The sequence below is a fragment of the Panthera leo genome, chromosome C1 (assembly GCF_018350215.1).
Source record: "Panthera leo isolate Ple1 chromosome C1, P.leo_Ple1_pat1.1, whole genome shotgun sequence".
NCBI classification, from domain to species: Eukaryota; Metazoa; Chordata; class Mammalia; order Carnivora; family Felidae; genus Panthera; species Panthera leo.
Window position 1 is genome coordinate 15,088,801 of NC_056686.1, and position 27,637 is coordinate 15,116,437.

The 27,637-nt window shown below is 38.5% G+C and overlaps 1 protein-coding gene across 1 annotated transcript in view; it reads right to left on the reverse strand.

The window, feature by feature from the left end:
- Positions 1–27,637, reverse strand: part of HP1BP3 (heterochromatin protein 1 binding protein 3) — a 40,625-nt gene that overhangs the window by 7,506 nt on the left and 5,482 nt on the right. Inside the window, 7 exon segments of the mRNA XM_042949308.1 lie at positions 3,190–3,280; positions 13,185–13,339; positions 14,659–14,739; positions 16,549–16,692; positions 19,685–19,844; positions 21,156–21,309; positions 24,287–24,386. Of these exon segments, the coding sequence (XP_042805242.1) occupies positions 3,190–3,280; positions 13,185–13,339; positions 14,659–14,739; positions 16,549–16,692; positions 19,685–19,844; positions 21,156–21,309; positions 24,287–24,386 (885 nt within the window).

Here is a 27,637-nt window from a genome sequence, read left to right on the forward strand (position 1 = left end):
CAATTTGAAAACTTGCACAAAATTTTCAAAGCTACAGTCATCAAGACTATGATCCTAGCATAAGAATTCATACATAGATCAATGGAGAAAAATCAGGAGTCCAGAAATAAATCCTTAATATGTATGGTCATTTTTTTTTTTTTTTTAAATAAAGATGCCAAGGCAATTCAGTGGGGAATAGATAATCTTTTAAATAAAAAGTGTTGGGGGGGCGCCTGGGTGGCTCAGTCGGTTGAGCATCCAACTTCGGCTCAGGTCATGATCTCACAGCTCGTGGGTTCAAGCCCCACGTTGGGCTCTGTACTGACAGCTCAGAGACTGGAGCCTGCTTCCGATTCTGGGTCTCCCTTTCTCTCTCTCTGCCCTCTCCCGCTCATGCTGTCTCTGTTTCTTAAAAATAAATAAACATTACAAAAAACTTTTTATAAATAAATAAATTAAATAAATAAATAAATAAATAAATAAATAAATAAATAAAGTGTTGGGGCACATGGGTGGCTCAGTTGAACGTCTTGACTTTGGCTCAGGTCATGATCTCACAGCTCGTGGGTTCAAGCCCCACGTCGGGCTCTGTGCTGACAGCTCAGAGCCTGGAGCCTGCTTCCGATTCTGGGTCTCCCTTTCTCTCTCTCTGCCCTCTCCCGCTCATGTGGTCTCTGTTTCTTAAAAATAAATAAACATTACAAAAAACTTTTTTTAAATAAATAAATAAATAAATAAAATAAATAAATAAATAAATAAATAAATAAATAAATAAATAAATAAAGTGTTGGGGCACATGGGTGGCTCAGTTGAACATCTTGACTTTGGCTCAGGTCATGATCTCACAGCTTTTGAGTTTGAGCCCCACATCGGGCTCTGTGCTGACAGCTCAGAGCCTGGAGCCTGCTTCCGATTCTGGGTCTCCCTTTCTCTCTCTCTGCCCTCTCCCGCTCATGCTGTCTCTGTTTCTTAAAAATAAATAAACATTACAAAAAAATTTTTTTAAATAAAATAAATAAATAAATAAATAAATAAATAAATAAATAAAGTGTTGGGGCACATGGGTGGGTGGCTCAGTTGAACGTCTTGACTTTGGCTCAGGTCATGATCTCACAGCTTTTGAGTTTGAGCCCCACATCGGGCTCTGTGCTGACAGCTCAGAGCCTGGAGCCTGCTTCCGATTCTGTGTCTCCCTCTTTCTCTCTGCCCCTCCCCCACTCACACTCTGTCTCTCTCAAAAAATAAACGTTAAAAAAAAAAATTAAAAATATAAAATAAATAAATAAAAGTGTTATGAGGTGCCTGGATGGCTCAGTCAGTTAAGCATCCAACTCTGGCCTAGGTGTTGATCTCACTGTCCCCAAATTCAAGCTCCACACTGGGCTCTGTGGTGACAGCTCAGAGCCTGGAGCCTGTTTCGGATTCTGTGTCTCCCTTTCTCTCTCTGCCTTTCCCCCACTCGTTCGTTCTCTGTCTCCCTCTCAAAAATAAACAAACATTTAAAAAATTTTAAATAAATAAATAAAAAGTGTTAGGACAACTGGGTATCTACGGCAAGAACATGAATTTATAGCCCTACCTCATACCATAAACAAAACTCAAAACGGACAGAGCCTAAAAGTATTTAAAAACTCTTAAAAAGAATGTAGGAGTGAATCTTGTGATCCTAAGTTAGGCAATGATTTCTTGGATATAATACCAACAGCAGAAGCAATTTTAAAAAATGACATACTGGACTTCATCAAAATTAAATACCTTTGCACTTCAAAACATACCATTAAGAAAGTGAAAGCACAGGCCACAGATGAGGAGAAAATATATGCAAATCATGTATCTAATGAGGAACTTGAGTCTAGTTAATAACTTTTACATCTCAATAATAAGACAAATAGCCCCAATTTAAAAACAGGCAAAGAATTTAAATAGACATTTTACCAGAAAAGATAAACAAATGTCCATTAAGCACAAGGAAAGATGGTCAGTATCAGGAATCATTAGGGAAATGCCAACCAAAACCATAACAAAACAGCACTCTACATCCACCAGTATGGCTAGAATTCTAAAAAAGACGGTAACAAGTGTTTGCAATGATGTGGAGACACCGGAACCCTTATACTTTGCTGGCGGGAATGTAAAATGATGCACACACTGTGGCAGTTTCTTACGACATAAATTGACCATAGTGCCCAGTAAGTCCACACTCCTCGTTACATATCCGTGTGAAATAAAAAACATGTATTTGCACAAAGATTCGGATGTAAAGGTTCATAGGCAATATTAATTGTAAGAGTAAAAAGTGGAAATAACCCAAATGTTTATCAATTTGTGAGTAAACAGAATGTGTTAAATACATACGATGGAATGCTATGTGGCAATAAAAAGGAATGAAAGCACTGATTCATGCTGCAACATGGATAAAACTCAAAGAAGATTATGCTAAGTGAAAGAAGCCAAACCAAAAAAGCGATAGATTGTATGACTCCATCTACAAGAAATGTGTAGAAAAGGGAAATCTATGTAAAGAGAAAAGTCGATTAGTAGGTTGGCTGCAGAGGAGAATGGGGAGAGACTGCAAACGGGCACAAGAGATCTTTCTGGGTGATGAAATGTTCTAAAACTGGATTGTAGTGATGGTTGTACAACTCTGTAAATTTACTAAAAATCACTGAATTATAAATTGTAACTTAAAATGAGTCTGTTTTATGGCATACAAATCATACTTCAATAAAGCTACTTTAAAAATCACCATTTGTTGAGTTTTGGTACAGTATCAAAGAATAATACCCAAAACTATTTGAAAATTATCTTAAAATACTCCATACTTTTCTGTGTGTGAGGTGAATTTTCTTCAAAGATGTAACCCAAAATATGTTGAAATATCTGTTAACACAGATACCAGCTGTCTTCTCTTAAGCAAGACGTTAAAGATTTGCAAATTTTTAATGAATAGTACCTCTCTTCTCATGAAGTTTTCCAAAAATATAGTTATTGTTCCACAAAAAAATGTTATTTATGCTGACGTAAAATGTTTTCTTAAAAAAATGAATGAATATTTAAAATTTTTCTCAGTTTTAATCTCTAATATGGTACAACCCACATAAAAACAACCTCCTGGGGTCCTCAAAGAATTTTTAGAGTATAAGTTGGTCCTGAAACCAAAACTTTTGAGAGTCATTTCTCTACAACCAAGCCTTCTTGGCCTCTAACCTGGAATGTCCCAGAAGCACCTTTGCCAGTTATTTGTTCTAACTGGCCTCTCTCTACTGCTCTCTGCAGAGCATTCTTCAACAGCTGAGGCCTGCAGAGAAAACAAACAAACAAAAAAAATAGCGATAAACATCAATGAGGAAAGATATGAAGAAACAGATCCAGGGTTTTCCCCTGAACTTAAGTTCTGATTCCTATTAGATGTAGTAGTAGTTTGTTAAAATGGACAATAATAAATAAAATACTGGCACCCTTAACAAGTGGCATTCTTTTTACTTTAAGCAAAGCAGTTAAGTCATTACCCGGAGACACAAACCATGTCCCATACAGAACCAATTACCAAACTTCTAGGGCACTCCAAACACCTTCCATTTATTCTACCACAACAGCAACCAAACTGTGTAATCAAACAAAGCATGAGTATGTTTAAAGTCCCACCTAACTCAAGAATTCTCACAGGCAAAATTTCTAGATACTGTATTTTAAAAAGTATGTAACACATTAACAGAAAACAACATTTTTTTACAAACTCTGAAGTTAGCCTAATAGAATTCCCTGGGAAAGAAAAAAGGTTGTTCTTAACATAATGTCTCTGTCTTAAGAGGGTTACAGTTTAAGACAAAACACAAACCAACAATACTAGGTCATCAAAACCAAATGGCAAGAAAGAAGAAACTGAGAGGGGTGCCTGGCAGCTCAGATGGTGCAGTGTGTAACTCCTGACCTTGGGGCTGTGAGTTCGAGCCCCATGGCGAGGTGGAGATTACTTAAAAATAAAATCTTAGGGGCGCCTGGGTGGCTCAGTCGGTTGAGCATCTGACTCTTGTTTCAGCTCAGGTCATGATCTCACAGTTCATGGGTTTGAACCCCACATCAGGCTCTGCGCTGACAGTTCTGGGCCTGCTTGAGATTCTCTCTCTCCCTCGCTCTTTGCCTCTACCCCACTTGTTCTCTCTCTCTCAAAATAAATCAACTTAAAAAAAAATTCTAAAAAAACCAAAAAACATAAGAACAAGTGCAAGACTGTCCTGTCAAGGTGTAGTCTCAGAGGTGGGAGCGGGGGGAACCTTAGGTGCAGGCACAAACCAATCAAATTGACTTTGGGCTTAAAAGGGGCTGTGGTAGGGAAGAAGACAATCAAATGGAAAGCTATGCATTCAGGCCAACAACAGGACATCTGAAGGAAGGGTGGATCATAATCTACAAGCCTGGTGTGTTCTGTCATAATTCTCAAGAATTACTAGAAGAGCACCCAGTAAGAATCTGAGGTGAGTGGCTTGAAACTGGTTAGTTACTGCGTTGACGAATAAAGATCGGCAGGGCAGCCGGTTGAGAGGCAGAATTACGAGGGCCAAACTATCATTTGAGGTGCTTCACTCTGATATTTTTCTTTGGAGAAGAAATTTAAAATTTTTACCTAACCACTAAGCATTACAGGTTGAGCCGACACTAGTTTTTCATGACATCGTCTGTATGCTTAGGGAGGAATAACAGAGGGGATGCCATGATCTAATAGGATGCTAAAGAGTGGGAACTAGCCTATCAAATCTTGCACATCCCTGATACTCCAAATGAAGAAACTCCCAACTAAAGAAAACTCACAATGAAAATATTTCTAAGCCAGTATATTCCATTTAGGAGGAATATGATTTATGCCACAACCCCAAACACACACATACCACACTTCAAGTCCCTCATCCCACAAACATTTACTGAGTATTTATTATAGTTATACAGGGATAAACACATAGATCTCGTCACTAAACTCAAGGAATTTAAGAGATGATGAATATATAATAATCTCTGTAAAGAATGAGAAGGATCAGGGTTGAAGTACACAATATAGAGCTTTGGGAACATAACTGAGGGAATGACTTAATTGTCAAACACGTTTTCCATTAGTTGCTCTATAAGGCAGACTGCTTAAAGACTGATTTCCAATGGGGGATCACAAAGTAAAACACTGACACCCCAGTGAGAAGAACTGCCTTAACCGAGGTTCAGATGCTCCAAGAATGCAGCGATCAGTTAAACTGGTTTCCTTCCTAACATTTCTGTTTTCTCGGCAATCTTTATGCCAACATATACTTTGTCTGGGCTTTTAGAAGTCACAGAATTCTGTCACTCATTCCTCTATCTTCTAGTAAAATCCTTACTTACCAGCTGCTTCAAAACTTCTGAGACTGGCCCATTCTTTTACCACTGCCATAACCTTAGTACAAGCCACCATGCCCTCCCTTCTGGGCACTGTGCTTTCTGTCTTCATAATGCATACCACAACTAGGTCAATACACCTACAGAAGCCACCTTTACGGTGTTAATCAACTGATCAGGTGTCAGGTCCTAAAGCCTCAACCCAGCTTCAAAGCCTTCCATGACGTGATCCTACTCCTTGTTAGTCTAGATGCAGTCAGACCCGGTCTCCTTTTAGTTCCCAAAAAAGAATGCTAACTCCTGTCTCTGAAATTTTCTCATGAAGCTCTTAAAGAATGCCACTCTACTGGGGCGCCTGGGTGGCTCAGTCAGTTAAGCATACGACTTTGGCTCAGACCATGATTCCATGGTTTGTGGGTTCAAGCCCCACATCAGGCTTTGTGCTGACAGCTCAGAGCCTGGAGCCTGCTTCAGATTCTGCATCTCCCTCTCTCTCTGCCCCTCTCCCACTTGTGCTCTGTCTCTCTCAAAAAATAAACACTGAAAAAAAATTGTAAGAATGTCACTCTACCATCCATCTAAATTCTACACTCTTCTATACCTAATCATGCCCCATCTCTTTAACTTACTGTTAACTCCCAGGCACAGCTCCCTGTTCTGAAAAATTTAGTCTATGTCACACCATTTTGCACTCACTATAGTGCTAAGTGCTATTCAAAATATTTCATATGTGTGGATTAAACCAGATAATACAACAAACCCAAGAAATAGGTACTATTATTCCCCATACTTTACAAATGGAGAAAAGCGGAGTGACACAGAAAAGTCAAGTCATTTTTCCAAAGTCACACAGTTAGGTAGGGGAAGAACCAGTACAAATTTGGGCAGTCTGATTCCAGATTCTACATTCTTATTCACTATGCTATGCCTGCACTTTCCAATATAAGACAGCCCAGAACGGTGGAAAAAGCAAGTATCATATTGAAAAACAAAACAGGGGCATCTGGGTGGCTCAGACGGTTGGCCACCTGACTTCAACTCAGGTCATGATCTTGCAGTTCATTAGTTCAAGGCCCGCCCTCGGGCTCTCCACTCTCAGCGCAGAGCCCACTTCGGATGCTCCGTCTCCTACTCTCTCTGCCTCTCCCAAGCACGCATGCACTCTCTCTCTCTCTCAAAAAAAAAAAAAATTGTATTAAAAAAAATGAAGTTCTGATTTTACCAGTGAACAGCCAGGTAACCCTAAGATTTTTATCAGCAAAATTGAGGTAGGAATATGTATTTTTAAGTCTATTTTGAGAAATATGGAAAACAATGTACAAAAGGGTTTTATAAAGCCCTATACAAATTCAAGGAACTTTTTATTATTATAACATGTTCTCTTTTTTAAGTTTATCTATTTTAAGCGAGAGAGGGAGAACACGAGCAGGAGAGGAGCAGAGAGAAAGGGAGGGAGAGAGAATCTCAAGCAGACTCTGCACTGTCAGTGTGGAGCCCAACGTGGGGCTCAAACTCAAGAAATGTGAGTTCATGACCTAAGCCAAAATTGAGTCGGATGCTTAGCCAACCGAGCCATCCAGGTGCCCCAACAGGTTTTGTTTTTAATTAGATAACCAGACCAGTTTAGTTTGAAGCAGAAAATCATGGGTAATTGTTGAAGGCCATGTTACTCAACCATGGAGAAAGTTGGTCTGCATTGAGACATATATAAATGAAAGCCATGTGCAGAGAGAATCAGAAGTAAGGGATGGAGAACAAAAAAGCAACGGATAGCAACAAGGATTCTGAGTTGCAAGCATCTAAATGAGAGCGTTCCGTCAGTCTGTTAGAAATGCATAAATGGAATTAAGAAGATCACAAGATGCCTGAAATTGCTCAGAGTTGAAAATGTTAAGAATCTAAGGGGTCACCAAAGAAATTAAAGAGTTCAGAGATAAGTATAGGGCATACAATTGAATTTGGGCTATGTTCTTATATTGGTGTGGGAAGAGGAAAAAAAAAAAGAGTATAAAGAAGTTACATCACACACAATGATTTCTAATGCCATGTGACAGGACTACCCTTTAAAGTTTCTGAAGGTATCTTAGAGTGAACTCAAAGTCTCTATGTAAATCCAACATATCCAGTTTTTAATTCAGATTTGCAAAAAATCATTGTTATCAAATACAGAAGAAACTTGCATGTTATATAAAAAACACTGGGATGCCTGAGTAGCTCAGTCAGTTAAGCATCTGACTCTTGATCTCTGCTCAGGTCATGACTTCAATGTTCATAAAATCGAACCCTGCATCATCAGGCTGACTGCACAGAGTCTGCTTGGGATACTCTCTCTCCCTCTCTCTCTGCCCTCCCCCACTCGTGCTCACTCTCCCTCTCTCTCAAAATAAATAAATAAAAATTTTAAAAAATACCGTTGGGGCACCTGGGTGGCTCAGTCAGTTGAGTATCCAACTCTTGGATCATAATCTCACAGTCTGTGGGATGGAGACCTGCGTCAGGCTCCACACTGGGCATGAAGCCTGCTTAAGATTCTCTCTTCCTCTCCCTCTGTCCCTCCACTGCTTGCACATGTGTGCACACAGTCTCTCAAAAAAGTCTTTGAAATTAGAATCCTATTTAGCATGGTGTAATGCTCATACCATGAGAATTATATTGGAACAGAGACTAATATTAGCATTAGTTGAGCACTTACCATGTGCCAGGCACTGTTCTAAGTGCTTAACATGTACTAGGAGACGTACGCCTGGTAACAACCTTACTGATACACTGTTTATCAGTTAGGAAACTGGGACACAGAGAGGGAAATTACTCAAGGATACAGAGCTAGAAAATGACAGAATCAGGATTTAAACCCAAGGGGTCTGGTTTCAAAGTCTGTGCTTTTTTTTACCACAAGCTCTACAGCCGCTAGTATACAGGAGCAGAAACATGTGCCTCATCTCACACACTCTGGGACGAACACTCTTTGTGGAGTGGCCAGGTGAAATGCCCACAGGCATTCAATCACTCATTCAACTAATATTTATGGAGCATCTACTGTGTGCTAGGGCGTGGAGGAAACGGAAGTGAACAATATAGATAAAACTCCTGGCCAGGGTGTCCGGGTGGCTCAGTTGGTTAAGTGTCCGACTTCGGTTCAGTTCATGATCTCGTGGTTCATGAGTTTGAGCCCCACGTTGGGGTCTGTGCTAACAGGTAGGAGCCTGGAGCCTGGCTCGGATTCTGTGTCTCCCCCTCTCTCTGCTCATCCCTTGCTCATGCTGTCTCTCTCTCAAAAAGAAATAAACATTAAAAAAAAAATCTTTTTTTAAATCCTGGTCTTCAAGATTCTGACATTTTAATGGGGTAGACAGGTAGTTTTAAACAACCAGGCAGGGGCACCTGGATGGCTCAGCTGGTTAAGCATGCGACTCTGGATTTCAGCTCAGGTCATGATTTCATGGTTCATGAATTTGAGCTCCACATCAGGCTTTGCACTGACAGTGTGGAGCCTGCTTGGGATTCTCTCTCTCAAAAATAAACAAATTTGGGGCGCTTGGGTGGCTCAGTTGGTTGGGCGTCTGTCTTCGGCCCAGGTCATGATCTCACACAGTTCGTGAGTTGGAGCCCCGCATCGGGCTCCGTGCCGACAGCTTGGAGCCTGGAGCCTGCTTCGGATTCTGTGTCTCCCTCTCTCTCTCTGCCCCTCCCCAACTCATGCCTGCACTCTCTGTCAAAAATAAATAAACTTAAAATAAATAAATAAATAAACTTAAAAAAAAAAAAAAGAAAAGAAAGAAAAAAGGCCAGGCAGATGCAGTATGTGTTAGAATGTGATGAGTGCTATGGAGAAAAGTAAGACAGAGAAGTAGAATTCTGAATGCTGGGAGAGGAGGGAAAGGTTGCAAATGGAATTTAGGTGGTTCCATCAACCAAATGCAGTGTACAAGCCAGGTACGGACACTAACTGGAACAAACCAACTAGAAGAAGTCATTTTGGTGGTGCCTGGGTGGCTCCGTTGGTTGAACATCCAACTCTTGGTTTTGGCTCAGGTCATGATCTCACAGTTTGTGGGACAGAGCCCCTTGTTGGGCTCTGCGATGACAGCATGGGGCCTGCTCAGGATTCTCTCTCTTCCTCTCTCTGCCCCTCCCCCACTCTCTCTCTCTCATAAATAAACTAACTTTAACAAGTCACTTTGGAGACAACTGGGGACATGTGACTATGGCCTATGTATTGGATAATGCTTAGGATTTTGTCGGAAATGTTAGTACGATGGTTTGTTCTCTTTACATTTATGTGTATGTTTGAAAGTTTCCAAAATAATTACAAAAAAGGAAGGCAGTCAAGGCAGGGTCAAGGCACTCTAACGAGGACATCAGAGTAAAAACCTGAGAGAAGTGAAGGCGTGAGCAAAGTAGATTATGGGGAAAACCATCCAGGCAAAGGGAACAGCAAGCATACAGACTCTGAGGCCAGCTAAGTGAGGGAAAAGTAGTAGGAGATTAGGTCAAAGACACAATGGAAGCATAATGTCATATACCATTTTAGAGACACTGGCTCTATCTGTAAGGGGGCTAGGAAGCCACAGGAAGGTTTGAGTAGCAAGGCGATACGATCTAACTTACATTTTTACAAGTTTCACCCTCACTGCTAGGTTAAGAACAGACTGAAGGAGAGGGAGCATGAGAGGAGTTAGGAAGTCATTGCTCTAAAACAACTGAGAGATGATGGTGGCTTGGAAGAGTAGTAACAGTGGAGGTAATGAGAAGAGGTTTGTTTATGGATATATCCTAATACCAAATCCAAAGTAACTGCTTACAGATTAGATGGAGGTGTGGGATAAATAGAACAGACCGGCACATCAGGTGAGCTTGAGCCCTACTTCGGGTGAGCCTGAGCCCTGCTTTAGGTGAGCCCTGCTTCTCTCTCTCTCCCTCTCTGCCCCTTGGTCAACTGTGTACCCCACCCACCCACCTCTCAAAAACTAAAATTAAAATTAAGTATGGCCAAATTATCATGTTAATTGTATGTATGACAGGACTCCCTGACAGTCAGTGGTAGAGAAAATCAATAGTTTTAGAGAAGTAAACGGAAAAAGAAAAAAAAAAAAAAAAAAGTTACTGTTAACGAGGTCACAGGAAAAGGTCTCTAGGTTCGTTATCACCTATGAGTGGATAACCCACCTATTATCAGGAAAATATTGTTTCAACATAAGGTCAGAAATGTTCATAAAGATTAGACATGTAACAAAGTTACACTGCTATCAACAACTTGTCTGGTGGGAGTACAGTAGAAAGGTAAGGAAAGAAAAAGCTGGGAGAAGATAATGGTCTCCAGTCACCAGAGAGAGAAGAGAGAGAAAAGTGAAATGTGTACTTAAATGCATTTCTAGCTCATGGTTGTATATGTGGGTCACACTCAGGGCAGAAAAAGCATACAAAAACCAGGACACTAATTTCAAACTTTGTGCTTCTGTGATTCCCTTGTCTTTCGCACTATTTCACGGACTCTCCTTGGGCACTCTGAAGACCACTGAGTGCTTTTCTGAAAATGTGGCTTCTGGGCTAAAGCTTCAGCAATCCTAACTGCATGCCTCAGTAATGCAAGGAAATACTGTTACTGAACAATATCAAGACAACATGCATTCGATATAAAAATCGTCTGTAGAAATGACTGGATTAAAGACAATTTTCCAAAAGTCATCCATCATAACAAAGATCTCACACAAACACACTCAAACACAAACTCTGTGAATTACAAATTTAAACAAATTAATGTATCTGCACAAATGTCTCAATGATCAGTGTAGATATTTTTATGTGGCAACTTTTTAGAACTGAATTACTACCAAAATTCTGCCAGAATTTTACATTACATGTTTAAATTAGGATATTATATTATTTTTCTCTAGAGGTTTACAGAAACCTGAATTCTCTTATGATTCAAACTCTAAATTAAAAAAATAGAGTTTAATGTGGGGTCACCTGAGTGGCTCACTCAGTTAAGCATCCGACTTCCAGCTCAAGTCATGGTCCCACAATTCATGGGTTCAAGTCCTGCACGGGCTCCGCGCTGACAGTGCAGAGCCTGCTTGGGATCCTCTCTCCCTCTCTGCCCTGCCTACCCCCAACTTGCACTTTCTAGCTCAAAAAACAAAAACTTAAAAGAAATGCGTACCAATCACCTCACACCCATTAAGGATGGCTGAAAACAAAACAAACAAACAACGGGCACCTAGGTAGCTCAGTCAATTAAGTGTCAGACTCTTGGTTTCAGCTCAGGTCATGATCTCCCAGTTTTGTGAGTTTGAGCCCCGCATTGGGCTTTGCGCAGGGATTCTCTCTCTCTCCCTATCTACCCCTTCGCCACTAGCTCTCTCAAAATAAGTAAGTAAAAAAACTTAAACGAACAAACACACACAGGTTGGTGACGATATGGAGAAATTAGAAATTCTGTATACTGTCGGTAGGAAAGTAAAATGATATGGTCACTGTGGAAAACAGCATGGCAGTTCCTCAAAAAAACTAAAAACTAGAATCATCATTTCATCTAGCAGTTTTACTTCTGGGTATGTACCCCCAAAGAACTGAAGGCAGGGTTTCAAAGAAGTATTAGTACATCAGTGTTCATAGCAGCATTATTCACAAGAGCCAAAACGTGAAACCTCAAGTGTTCATTAACAGAAGGATGAATAAACAAAATGGAGTACATACAGCAAAAGAGTACTATTCAGCCTAAAAGAGGAAGGAAATTCTAACATGCAACAATAAGGATAAACTTTGAGGACACTGTGCTAAATGAAAGAAGCCAGTCGCAAAAAGATAAAGACTGGATGACTCCACTTACATGAGGTACTCATAGCCAAAATCATACAGACAGAAAGCAGAAAGGTGGTGGCCGGGGGGAAAGGGATTTCCTATTTAATGGGTACAGAGCTGCAATTTTACAAGATGAAGAGTTCTGGCAATACACGGCGCTCATGGTAGCACATCATGAATGTATTTTATACCACTGAACCGTACACTTAAAAATGGTTAAGATGGTAAATTTTGCTTATCTGTATTTTAACACGATTTAAAAAAAACATTAAAATTAAAAAAATAATGAGAGCTAGGGCGCCTGGGTGACCCAGTTCATTAAGCATCTGACTTCAGTTCAGGTCACGATCTCATGGTTCATGGGATTGGGCTCTGTGCTGATAGCTTGGAGCCTGATTTGTATTCTGTGTCTTCCTCTCTCTCTGCCCCTCCCCTACTCATGCTTTGTCCCTCTCAAAAATAAACATTAAAAAAAAATTTTTTTTTTTAACAATGAAAGCTGAGAGGACATGGAGTTTAATGCTGAATGTTCTAACAGCTGACACGGTGAAAGAATTATTCTACCAAGGTCTTGTAAGACTTAACATGTAGGTGTTTTTTTTTGTTTTTGTTTTTGTTTTCAGAAAGAAACTACAATGGAGATATGAAAAAGAAAACATAACAAGACAAAAAAATAAAGCTCAAGGGCATCTGGGTGGCTCAGCTAGTTAAGCATCCATCCGACTCTTGATTTTGGCTCAGGGCATCATCTCACAGTTCATGGAGTATGAACCCCTTGTCAGGCTCTGTGCTGACAGTGTGGAGTCTGCTTGGGATTCTCTCTCTCTGCCTCTCCCCAGGCCATGCTCTCTCTCTCTAACTAAATAAACTTTAAAAAATAAAATAAAATACAAATAAATAAAACCCACAAAAAAGGTTTTATCCTTAGCTCAGCTAAATGTAATCCTTCTTGAATATTTACTTTCACCTTTCTCATGAAAAAGGGGCTAAGGGAATAACACAGACATTTGTGCTTTGAAGTACAGGCCAACGGCTCATACCTGATGTCCACTCTAAGTTTAGGGTAATACTGAGACACATATTTCCTGATGAGACTGTAGGAAGCTTCTTTAGGTTCACAAAGGCGAGTAAAGGCCAACGGGAGGATATCCTCCAATTTTACTTGTGGTTCTGGATCCACTGCGGAGCTTCTATTCTGAAATATATTACCAAAAATTATCATCATTAAAGAATATAGAGTTCTCTGTTCAAATGCTTCTGTATTCAACTCAAGGGCTTTCCTAAATTGATTGATAATTTAACTTGTGCTAAACTATCACTTTTTTCCACATTCAAACAAATATACTACGGGGCACGATGGCACTTGTGTGGCAACTTTTTTGAGTTATGAAATTCAGATTGAGAGTTAAAAATATGTATAAAAATGAGGGGCACCTAGGTAGCTCAGTCAGTTGAGTGTCCAACTTTGGCTCAGGTCATGATCTCACAGTCGGTGGGTTCAAGCCCCGTGTAGGGCTTTGCACTGACAGCTCAGAGCCTGGAGCCTGCTTCAGATTCTGTGTCTCCCTCTCTCTCTGTCCCTCCCCCATTCACACTCTCTCTCTGGCTCTTGAAAATAAATAAATGTTAAAAAAAAAAAAAAAAGTATAAAAATGAAAAGGAATGGTAGACTTTATTTAAAAGTCTTAGTTTATTCTTACCCTTCAATAACAAAGAATAAAGACCATGCAGCACCAAAAAGCACTGCACAAAAGTTCATTTCAAAAGTATTTCAAAGTTGTAGAAAAAATGTACAAAAACTTTCAGAGTTGCAAAAACACAGCTGTAGAGGAACAGTCATGATTTCAGTTACTGACAGGGGAAAATACTGAATGTTTCACTTTATTACTAATATTTTATAATTATTATTTATTTATATATTTTTATATTAGTTATATTTAGTATTTCACTTTATTATAGAAAGTATTATACTTTCCACAAATGAAATTATGTGTCTTAAGGAGAAGTGTTAACATTTACCAAAAAAAAAAAAAAAAAAGAAAAAGAGAAAAAGAAAAAGAAAAAGGAAAAGGAAAAGGAAAAGAAAAAAAGAGAAAGAAAAAGAAAAAGAAAAAAAAGAAAAAGAAAAACGAAAAACGAAAAACTGGCTCTGGATATAGTTTTGGGGTCTAATATTGGGTAAAAGATGCACTCATATATGTCCCTTTTCATTTAACAGATTGGTTTCACTAACAGAAGTATAATTCATAGAGTTGCCAATAATTCAACATATGGCAGTTAAGTGCATGGGCTCGGCGGTGGGGGGGGTGGGGAGGGGTGGGGGGACGACTGCTTGGATTTACACTGTTTTCTACTCACCAGCTGGGCGATAATGAGCAAATTACTTACAACCTCTTCAGGCCTTAATAGTAAGGCTACACTTTGCATAGTGCCTGGCACACAGTGACCACTCAATAAATGTCATTTTAGGAGATGTAGTTTTAGAGTGTTCAAACTGTGGTTTAGACTTCTTACCTTTCTGTTTCTGGATTTCTGAGGTGTTTTTCTTGATTTTTGGACCACAATAAAACTCCCAGAAGCACCTTTTCCTTTTACCTATGGTAAATTAATTTTAGTTGCAATAACCAATATTTTTATTTTAAATTATCCTGGTATTAATATTTATAACTTTATATGAGACTAAGCAAAGTACAGGGCATGATGATACAAGAACTAATGTAAAATGTTGTTCAACTCTTCAGAGAAAAAAGAACAATGGATGAATCAAAAGACTTAGGACTGAATCCCATTTATGGTACCATCTAGCCATTCAATATTAGACAACCCCATAAAGCCTCTGAGCTTTTGTTCCCCCGTCTACGAACCTGGGGAAGAATGCTATTGTGATACCAGGTTAACAGTATATTAGCTATCCACCCCGCATGAAAGAAGGTATAATCTCTTGGGGAAAATGAGAAAATCTCTATCTTGAAAGGAAGACTGCTCCCTGGCAAAAGTTTATGGACCGCTGATCTCAAACTATAGTGCTTCCCAGACCACCCATGAGCCATTATTACTGCACCTGTGACGGTTATCTAACTCACAGCCACTGCATATGACTGTATGTGTAAGTCTTACCACGTGTTTCCACAGTTTACAAAGCACTTTCACAAAACTTTAAAGCTGATTCACACTAACCAGAGTCCTCCAAACCTTAGCTTTATTTATGCTACCTTGAACATAGCAATCAAGCTGAAATACTTTCAGCCTGTAAAGTGTTGTTTAAGCATCAAAATGAGGTTCAGCCTACGAGGCAAGAATAGGTCATAAACTATATTTCGTAAAGAAAAACACGAAGCCAGCTCATCAATTATGCTGACATACACTATGATTGAGGACAGATCTTTGGCTGTAATTACACTGGTTAGATAATACCTTTCAGTCAGAGACCATTATAAAGGCCATATAAACATCAGTTATACAACATTTTGAGGAAACTATAACGTAAGCTCCACGGCAGAAATCTGCTTTACTCACTGATGGGCCCCCAAGCACCTGGCACACAGGAACAATTTGTATTTGTGGAGTGAAGTACTTGTTGAAAGTTCCTAAGCAGAATTTAAATGCCTGAATGGCACAGAATTCTGTGTTCATCAGATTGTGCAGAAAGGTATGGAAGAAAGGCAACGGGACTCTCAGAATGCAGTGAACTAGGTCCTTTGAACTATTTTTGCCACTACCATGGCATTGTGGTAATTACTTCATCCCTCTGAACCTTTGAAGAAAATTTAGGTAAGATACACTCCATTCCAACTTAAAATTTTTAGGTTTCTAAGCAATGTTTAATGTACTAGGCAAAATAACATAGATTTATGCCTGAAATCAATACTGGTTTTAATACTAGTCTCAATTTACTCAGGCTTCTCTAATGCTCCTAACAAGCTTCAATAATTTTAGACACTGTTAAGATGAACCTATTTACAAATTTATAATGGTAACAAGTCTAGTCATAAGGTAGGCTTTAAAACTAACAAATGCAAGACGAGAGCAATTCTTTTTTGCTGCTGCAATAAAAGAATTCCTTAACCCCACCTCTCATCTTCAGTACATGATCTCAAGCACAAGGGGCCCCCAAAGAAAATCCAATTAGAAGTATAAGCAGCACTAGAAAACAATTATGCTATCATATTGCTTCTGCTCTCCAGAACAGTTAACTTATCAAAGGTAACTGGCACCAGTGATTTGAAACCTAGTCTCAAATAATAAAACTAGGCCATGCTTAAACATTTCATCATAATGTTAATTTGTATTTTTACAAAAAAAAAAAAAAAAAAAAAAAAAAAAAAGACAAAAAGCCTAAATGTTATTATGGACTTACAGCTATTACATGTTGAAATGATCTTATCCTCAACAATTGTTTAATACCTGTTTGATGACACCTCTATTTAACTCTCTTTTTAGTGCTTGTTTAAGGAGGTAGCCCCTTCTCTCCAGCTCCAGAGAAGGGTACTTATGGATAATGTATTTCCGAATAGCAACCACTGATGCACCACTCTTCTGGAAGCATGCCTAGAAAACAGATTTACCGAAACACGCATATTACTTCACACTAGCTGTTTTCATTAGAGAATCTGACACATGTTTTCAAAATAAACTATTTTGGAGATGAACTTGATAATGAATGATAAAAATGGCATGGAAGAATGAGTAGTATTTCAGGTAACTTCAGTTCATCATGGCTGTGGAGAAATACAGAATTACAATATTTCTGCAACAATTTTACTTTAGTTCAAACCAGGCAAAGAGAAGACACAACATGTGAAGAACAACATTCTGTGTGTCAAGGAAGAAGCTCTTTCCATTTTAATTCTATTTTGTATTTAGAAGACAGATCTTTAGCATCAAAATGAAAAAAAAAAAAAAAAAAAAAAAAAAGAACATTTCTATTACTTGCAGGATTACAGATCTGGCTCATTTTATGGAATGAGCTTTAGCACACCAGGACCAATGTTTCTCTCTAGGCTTTATGCAAATGTCAGCAGAGAAGATAAACAAAGATAATCTGAATAAATGGCATAAAACTGGTTTTATAAATGGCAAAATCTTAAGGAGAGTTTTGGGTAACAATGAGGGCATTCAATTGCAATTTAAAATGTTCTCTTCCATTTCCATCCAATTTAACTATATTCTATTTGATTAATGCCCAAGGAAGACTCAAGTAGGTCATTAAGTCATGAAGGTGGCAAATTTTTTTCAAGTGCTTTACATTTTGAAGCATACATAAGCAGCATCTGTTATTTACCTAATGGGCTAGTTCACCAATTCTGTGTTGTCTTTCTCTATAAACTGAATGGAGAACTTACTCATTCTCGTTGGATAAAACACTTGGTTGAATTTTATTTTATATACTTTGACAATAAAGAAAAAAATTCACAGGCAGATGGAGCAGAAAAGACTACAGAACATAAAACAAGTTGGGTTAATATGGTTCACCTATTTCAAGTAAATGTTTCTGACCTATTACTCCTGATCTTAAAATACAAAGAAAATCAAACGGAAAAGAACCCTCTAATGCTAAAACAATTCCATGCTCCACCAAACTGACAATGAGATGGAAGCAGACATCAGGACTCCTGTTTGATTCACAAAATGGTTCTGGTAGTCTGAAATCATGATTTGTTACCCTGCATGGAACACACACCCACCCACCCCTCATTTGTACAAATATGCACAATCAGATTCAAACTATTCTTTGGACCTAATTTATACTGTTCTAATTTTTTTGTTTCACTATTTAAAATTTTAGTCCTTCTCCAACCTCACTGTGACCCTGCTTCTCTAAACTTAGGCTGAGTGGTTATGAAGTGAAAACCTTGATGAAAAGCTATACAAAGAAATGAGATCTCACCATAGTCAAGCTATCTAGACCAAGAAAGTTTCAAGGAGTTGAGAGCACTCTTAAAAGAATACAGGGAGGAAAAAAAAAAAAAAAAAAAAAAAAAGAATGCAGGGAGAGGTCTAAAGACAAACTCTTTTCCAGTTTATATGTCAGTGCTGTCTTCTCAAATTCTGAGAATGACCACTAGGCTGCCCCTTCCTATGTATACCATCCTTGATTAAATTGGTTTTTATCCCCCTTTCCCCAACTCTGACTCAGATCCTAGCAACAAGGTCCCTAAAATGAGGGTGTCTTTGGCTCCTATCTTAGCTTCTCTTATCATCTCATCATGTGAATTAACATGGCAAAAGTAACCAGAAAAACTTACACAAAAAAGGCAAGGTCAGATTAGAAGATAACCTTAAAAACCAAGGGGCCTGCGTGGCTCAGTAGGTTGAACGTTGATTTTGGCTCAGGTCATGGTCTCACGGTTTGTGGGATCAAGCCACAGGATGGGCTCTGCGCTGAGAATATGGAGACTGCTTGGGATTTTCTCTCTCCCACCCTCTCTGCCCCTCCCCCACTTGTGTGCGCGCGTGGCAGAGAGGAAAGACAGAATCCCAAGCAGGGATGCGGGGCTCCAACTCATAAACCGTGAGATCATGACTTGAGCCGAAGTCAAGAGTCAAGATGTTTAACTGCACCACCTAGGTGTCCTAAAATAAACAGACCCCACCCCCCCCCAAAAAAAAAAAGATGCCCTTAAAAATTAAAATTAAGAAACCTACATGAGGACCCTTAAGCTAATAGAAGTCAATGGATTATAGAAAAGTCATAAAGGAGGAGAATTTTTGGTGATGAAACAAAGTAGTAAGGTTTCTAAGAAGGTTTCTTATAGCTCAGGTAGGAAAGCTAACCACTACCAGTATTAGACACTCAAATTTGTAAAATGAACCTAAAGATAGTAAATCTTTTTTGGGGCGCCTGGGTGGCTCAGTCAGTTAAACGTCCAACTTCGGCTCAGGTCACGATCTCATGGTTTGTGAGTCTGAGCCCCATGTCAGGTTCTGTGCTGATAGCTAGGAGCCTGGAGCTTGCTTAGGATTTGGTGTCTCCCTCTCTCTCTGGCCCTCCCCTGCTTGCACTCTCTCTGTCAAAAATAAATAAACGTTTAAAAAAAATTTTTTTTAAGATAGTGCATCTTTTTAAGATAAAATCCTCTATGCTATTCCGTTACTCTCAGTCACAATTCGACTTCATAAAGGCAAAGATGACCCTGTTTTATTCTCTGTTATATCCCTAGCAGGATTATCTGACACAGAGAAGTTTTAGTTAGTCCTTAAATGTTTGTTGAATAAATTAACAGGTTCAGCCTTCAAAGAAATACTATACTTAACCAATAAAATGAGTGTAAAAAAAAAAAAATCTAAAATTAAAAATACTTGCTATAGTAAATTTGAATTTAAAAAATTAACAGTGCTCACCAAATGTGATTTTCTTAAAAAATAAAAAAACAAAAACAAAAACGAAAAAACACATGAACTTCACAATGGCTTTCTTCTACTTCAGTATCTTTTAGGAAACAGCAAGATTTCTGATGTCTGGACAGGAATATGCCATTTTCAAATAACCAAAAGACAAACAGAATAAATCTAAGATGAACTGCTTGTAATAAAAACTTGCCTTAATGGCCTCAGTTAGGATTGCATCCATCTTGGGACGTGGGGAGGAAGCCATCGGTGTTTGTTTCTGGGCCCTGGCTAGCTGGCTGGCAGAAAGGGTAGCCCAGGAAGGTATTGTTTTTTTCACTTTCTTCTCCTTTTCTTTAGACTGATCTTTCTCACTTTAAAACAAAGAATTGTTATTATGCAAGGTAAACTCTCCAGAAAGAGGTAGAAAGTCAGAAAGAAGAATAGACAAGAGAGGGATAAAAATTAATGTTTTAATTTACTTCCACACTAAAGTGATATATAAAATAAGCAAAGTTTTACAAAATAAAACCTTTTTTAAAAATTGGATACTGTAAATGAACCAAAAAGGTGTTTTCTCTTAGGTACAGGGGAGAGAAGTCATATAAATTAGCACTGGTATGAAGGACCAGCACATGAAAGAAATGAGAATTTTAAAATGTATTCTAATAACTACAACAGGTGTAATTTAGCACAGTGAAAAGAACTCAAGCTCTGAAGTCAGAAGACCTGGGTTTGAGTTTTTGCTCTAACATTTCCTAGCTATAAGACTTTGGCCAACTGACCTGAATCTCAGCTTCCTCAGCTATAAAATAGTAATATAAAACATTTTATAAGGTTGTTGCAAGAATTATGAGATTATGTTCATAAAAACAATTTTGTGAGCCATAAAGCATTATATAAATGTATTCTAAATAATCATAACAGTACCCCATGCAACTAAAATATAGGGTAGCTGCTAAAAATTCCACAGAACTTAAACCTATAAAGCTGGGATAAAGGATTCCTTGAGGATTACACCTAGAAGGTATAGTTATTACTGAGTTACTCTTTTATTTTAAATGTAATTCCTAACTGTTCTGACCAATTACGAGAAGAATGCAACCAATTATCCTGCAAAACAAACAAACAAAAAAACCCTCTTCAAATTAACAAAGAATTTCCACCACACTGTACAGATTATCAGTAGCAAATTTTGCTTTCAGATTCTCAAAGTCACCATCCAAATGTACACATTTTTAGGTGACTCTGGCAATGGCTGATACAGATTAATGTTTTCTAACATAAACATACAAAAACAACTCGCAAAGGTATAGGTAGGAATAAAATGGTCAAGTGTTTCCCAGGTCAGATTTTTAGAGTCATGTTTCATTTCTTATTGAAATTATGTCAATGATTAAAATATGAGACACTCCCACAATGAATCCTAAGTACACACAAAAAAAGTTTCAAAGGCAAAAGCAATGAATTTTGGGTTATTCAAACCATTGTTATAAGAGCTACAAGCTCTAATAGGCCATAGAACTATATAATAAACCTATTTCAAACAGTAATTCTAAAAAGTAAATCCAAGTAAGTAGCAAACATCTAGCATAAACCAATGATACAATCCTTTAAAACAATCTGATCTACAGTCCTTTTACACAGTCTTCAATTTTAAATAGCGAGAAGGCATAACTCCTTACTCCTTTTTGGTTTCCTCAGAAGACTTGTTCTCTTCCTTCTCTTCGTTCTCAGGTTCTCCCTTTGGCTGCTCTGTCTCACTAGATGTAGCCGGTGGAGTTTCATTCTCTTGTTCTTCTACAGTGGAGACAGATTCCTCTGAACTTATATCTGGTTCTAAAAAATCAGGTGTGCAGAATGGCATCAAATAGATAGATTAGAGCCTGAGTCAATAAAAGAGTAAAAGGCTATATTATTAAACAGAGAAGCCAAATGTTCCAATTGACAGACTTTAAAACGAATAAATGTCTATCAGTTGCAGTGTTCTTTCCTTCCTTATGTAGCTCTAACTGCCTGTTCAAAGGTTGTTTATCCAGACCACTATGTGAAAAAAGGAGATGGACCAGGGAATTACACAGAAAGAGAAACTCATTTTACCCTGAATCAAACCTCTTGCCTGTTCTCCTCTGCAATATTAATGAGATTCATAATTAAGACATTAGCTATTTCATAATTTAACAGATGAATCTTAGTAAGGGAATAAGTAATAGAAAGTTAACACCTATTTTCCAAGTGAAAAGACTGGGGCAAGAGCAGAAACGTGAGGGGGGAATACTGAGGTCTGCAGTGGCTTGTTTGTGTCTTTTCTCAGCAAGCCTCTTTGAGCAGTACTACAGAATACAGAGCCCCAGATATGATTAAATAGGGACTTCAAAGAAAGGACTCTCCAATGGCAACACATAGGCAAAAAATAAAAGTATATGCTTGAAGAGTTTGGTCATTTAAATTATGTGAACAAATTATTATCATAATGATGAAAAATCCTAAAGAATAAAAAAATGCCGGGGCGCCTGGGTGGCTCAGTGGGTTAAGCATCTGACTTTGGCTCAGGTCATGATCTTGTAGCTCATGGGTTTGAGCCCTGTGCTGTCAGCACAGAGCCCCCTCAGGATCCTCTGTCTCCCTCTCTGTCCCTTTCCTGCTTGCATGTGCAAGCAATCTCTCTCTCTCAAAAATAAACATTTTTTTTAAAAAAGAACAAAACCATGCCACTTACTTCTTATAACCAAACTACATATATACAATTCTAAAGGAATTTCTAATTTCAACAAATTAAAATTCTAAACCCTGAATTTCAGGACAGTCAACTGTCATTTGTTGATCTCATCCTGGATTATGCTCTTCAATGAGACATGCATAGAAGATTGAAAATCCTCCCATATGTTTAGCCAAAATTGAGGTTTTAGAGTCAAACATACCTGGATTCAAAAGTTCAGTCCTTATAATTTTCTAGCTTCATATCTTATGGCAAGTTCTTTGACATCTCCAAGCCTTAGTAATCTTACCTCACAGAGTTATCATGGGGATTCTATAAAATGCTTTAGGGAATACCTGTACGTGTACCATGTGGGTGATTCCCATCCTCCTTCAGCCTCTCCTGCTGCTGCTTCTAGAACTATTTTACAAAATATTAAAGCTAGAACTTCATTCTAACAATGGCATCAGGTAATTCAGATAATTTTTTAAATCACATATGTGTCTCTTACTGCCCCTTGGCCCACTAATTTGATTTAATTGGCTTCATGGGTAAGGACTTTCTATTAGTCATTATGTTTATTTATACATGGTCTTATTCTAAAAAGGATGAAAAGAACCACTTACTGGGTTTTCCTCTAAGAGTAGAATTATAAATTCAATTTCATATTATTTTCTCTTCTCAAGAATAACTGCTTAATAGTTGATGGATTAATAAACGTACAGTCACTCAACAGGCACTGAGTATGTAGTATGTATAAGACACTGCTTCCAACTCATTAAACTATTGTGTCTGTCTCCAAAATGCAAGTATGTATTTTTATATACATTAATACCATAGTGGGAAAAGATAAAACACAGAACTCGTCAAGCAACTTACTGATCCCTTCTGAATTCTTGGCTGACTTTTCCAATACCTGAACTCTCTGGCTTGTATTCTGAAAACTGAGGTCATTAATGATTTAGTGGCTTTACCTGTTAATCAAATGTGGTTTAAGGCAGGCCATCAAGTGGCTTAACTCAGTGCTGGACAAAATAACCAAACTTCAACTCACCAGCACCTCTCATTTTTTAATTTTATTTGGGAGAAAAGAGAGAGAATGTGTGAGCAGGGGAAGAGCGGCAGAGGGAGAGAGAGAATCTTAAGCAGGCTCCATGCTCCGCACAGAGGCCAATTCAGGGCTTGATCCCATGATCCTGGAATCATGACCTGGGCCTAAAACAAGAGTTGGAGCTCAACCAAGTGAACCACCCAGGCGCCTCCCTCTCATTTTTTTCAATATGCTGATTCCCATGTCTCCTAAATAAGCAATTATACCCAAATTGCTTACAGTATTCATCTGAGTATTTTGAGACAAAATCCAGGTTCCACTGGAAAAAAGTATATTCCTGCCGCACCAAGGGATAAAGGCAACAAGAGTGCCTTATTCCTAACCTGTGCTGGTAAACAGATATTTAGTTCTAATAGCCACGACAGGATGGTGCTCATCCCTGGCAAACCTGAGATAAAAAGCAAGGGAGAAAAAGAGAAAAGGAAAAGAAAGAAAAAAGTCACAAGAAGAAAATGAAAAACAAGGAAAAGGAAAGAGGTGATTAAAGATGCCATAAAGGAGCACGATTACCCAGGCTGATGGTTTTACATTTCTCTTGACTCATTATGTTTCTACCTATGTCTAGCCAATCTTCTCTCCACCAATACCAAATATAAACCAATGCTCTGATTGCCCCTTTGCTCCCTTAAGGCCTTGTGATAATTTCTGAGGGATCTTGTACTGCCCGTCTGGAAGTCCCAAGTCCCCCATTCGTCCACAGCCTTCATCCGCAAGACACCGTATGCCCAGAAGCTACTCTTCAACTGTTCCTGTTCTCGCCAACCATTTTCTGTTTTTCATTCCAAGAACATGAAGTTTACACCTTCTAAAAATCTTTAGAGACAAGATGAAATTCTTCCTTTGCTCACTTTGGTCTGGAAATGACATATCAATAGGTACAACTTCTCTCTTTCAGTGTTTCCCCAAAACAGCCATGAAAAAACAATTAAGTTCAAAGGAATTCACAGGATACTCTGAATTGGAGTAGAAACTTCTGCCATTTCAAGTTGTCTCCTGCTTTACTTTACCTGGCTTTTCTTCCTCCCCTTCAGCAAGCTTGCTTTTGGGAGGAGTTTCTCGTGTAGAATTCACAGTTCGACGAATCGGCATGGTGCTATCTTCCACCTTCTGAGAAAAGAGACAGCCATAATCACACATGCATGAGAAAGATTTTCTTTTTCTCTTTTTCTCAAGAACCTAACTGGGTGTCAGAAGATGTAGGAGAATTCTTCAAGTCGACTCCAGGATCTGATGCAAATTACTTTTAACAAGTTTTTTTGAAGTGAACCATGGTGTTTAAGAAGTACTTTTCAAAGTATTTTATTTTAGCTAGAATTTCAAATGGAAACTGGTAATATACTTGATTTGGAATAAATTTAAAAGGTTGGAGGTTTTCTGAGGAATTTGAGGGGAAAGGGAAGATGAAAAGAATTTTTTATCTCTTTGATTTTTTCAGATTCACAACCCAGACTCCCCAAAGGAAAGGAAAGGAAAGGAACATGTACCAAGAAAGACCCAGCAGGGTCTGAAGTCAGGGACTGATCCAAGAGTGAGCTTCAAGAATGTGTCAGCCCCTACCTCACCTAACTTGTCCGCGTGGATCAGCTGAGCTCCTACTATAAGTGGGAGTGCCTTAGGATGGACGAGTTCACCTTGAGACGTATCAGTCGCCATTTAAAATAATTTCTAGGCCCGAGTACAGGTTACACTCTGAAGCCTCTGCTGTTAACCACAAGGATTTTTCCTAATGGTTTCAGTGTGGTGAAGAGTCAACCTAAAGCACAGAAAAGACCTGGTGTGAAGATTAACAGAAACAAAACTAAACTAAATGTCTAAATTTAATACACATCCAAAGGGGAAAAATTAACTATAAAACTTCTGTTAACTGACAGATGACTCGGTCAGTTGTCATTAAGAAAGATAAAATCACTATCAAAATATACACCAGATTAAAGCAGCCACTAAGACAAACGCACAAGCCACAGCAGCTGTTGCACCTTCCACATGAACAAAGGCAACAAGGACAAGAAAGCTCATAAGGAACCTAATCCCATTCCCCTCCTGCTACCATTAGGAACCTAGAAAGGACACAATAAGGAGACTAAGAAATAGTTTAGTCAAATGTTTCCTCAAAGATAAATGACTAAAGAGAGAAGGGTTTTGTTGTTATTGTTCTCAAAAGGATCAGGAAAATTAACTGTAACTTTAACTTCATCTCCTTTAGATAAAAGTAATACAAGGGCAAAAATACTCCTGAAGAACGTGATACGCTAACAGCCTCCAGATGCAGACAGGCAAATTCAGACCATCACCTAGGAGAACAGAAGTATGCTTCCAAGACCTTATTTGTTATTTTTAAAGTAAGCAAAACTAGCACAGAAGAAAGAACATAATTAAATATTCAAAGATAAAACCCATGTAGTCACTCAAATTTGCCTGGTCATTAATACTCTGTCCTCAAAAAAAAAAAAAAACCAAAAAACCAAAAAACAAAAAACTCTCATCTGGGACTCAGTGACATTCTATAACAAAAATCTCTCCAAAATATAAGAAAATGATCATTTAGGTGCTTAGACCTTTAGGCTAACGAACATTAACAAAGAATTAGAGAACAGTAGATCAGTCATTCAACCCCTGCTTGAAGCTCTAACCCTGTCTAGGAATTTAAGTTTTCAATTTGTCAGGTAATAGTCCCAAGCTACAATAACTGGGATAAATTAAAACAAACAAACAAACAAACAAACAAACAAAAAACCCCAAACATAAAGAATGCTTTCACATCTACAGGGAAAATCTTTTTATGGGAACACCAAGAGCAATGCCAGACTTGTGAACGGTCAATCAGCTGCAAACAAATGCAGTTGAAAGAATTCAAGATACACTGAAACTTACTATCAAGAGTCAATTAGCAATATCCATGAATATTTTTAAAATTATCAACTGTTATAAAAACTGCTTAAAATGCTCATATGGCAATTCACTTTGAAGAACTATAAAATACAGAAATAAAAAACTGTTTTTTTCTCATCTGGGAAAAGAGGGCCACACTGGCCTTCAGGACACTCATTAGAAACCCCAAAGTCTTGTGAAGCCTAAATGTCTATCTTGGAATAATCTGAATACATATACCTGCTCATTCATGCAACTAGCACTTACATGGTAATATATTTTCCTTGACAATAAAAAAACCTAAGCAAATCTGCTGCTGTCTTTACATGTGAACCCTACACAGAAGGAAACTATCATGATCAAGTTATCCTTGGTAAAGTGATATTGCTAATGAATTCATCTTTCTTAACCCACGATAATACTAGGTAGGGTGAAAATGCTACTGTCAAGTCAATAAAACCTTCAGGAATCTCTGCTCATAGGGTATCTTGAAAACAATTTTTTCCCTGTAAACACAATTACTGAAAAAAGTGTCAAAGCCTTTCCAGTCAACTATATTCATGAATTACTCAAAATTAAAACAAATGGGTGAAAAGGGGAGGAGGCGCACAGAAGAAGCTGTCACTAATGCCAAGGTGATGAAACTAAAATTGGGGCAACAAGCGCATGGTCCATAAAGACACTGGACACCACTAACCTGAGGACAAGATGAGTTTAAATTAGGCCAGGTAAGACGTATGCCCAGGTTGGAATTTAAGAAAATAAATAAATAAGTTGGTTTGCCAATGTTCCTGGCTGCATCCACCAAAAATATAAGCCCTGACACCCTCCTGCTTAAAACCTCCCTGTCACCACCCCCATTATTTTACTAGTCCCCCCTCCCACTCTATCACTCTACTCTCGACTCCAAATACAAAGACTTCTTTTGGCCCTGGCACTGTGCTCTGCTCATCCCTCCCTGCCTCAGTGTTTGCACCTGCTGTTCTCTTAAACTAGAACACTTTTTTCCTAGACACCCCAATCACCTTACTGCTCACTGTCACCCCCTCAGAAAGACCTCCCTCCCAACCTTCTCATGCTTCAGGTTTCTTCAGCACTTAACACCAACTGAAAGTCAAAATATGTATTTACTTGTTTATCATGCATCTCTTCCAAATGCAATGTAAGCACTATAAGGGCTAGGACTTTAAGTCACCAATGTAGTCCCAGCACCCAGAACAGTGTCCAAAACATAATGAGTGTTGGGTAAGTATTGGGGAAAAAAGTTAAATGAACAATACTGTGTGATTAAGTACCTATTACTATATTCAGTGCATGTGAAGAACACTTCAAAAATAAACCCAGTTACTTGGGATACATATTAAGAAGTCTGTCTTGGGGCACCTGGGTGGTTCAGTTGGTTAGGCATCCGCTTTTGGCTCCAGTCACGATCTCACAATTCATGGGTTCGAGCTCTGCATCAGGCTCTGCGCTGACAGCTCAGAGCCTAG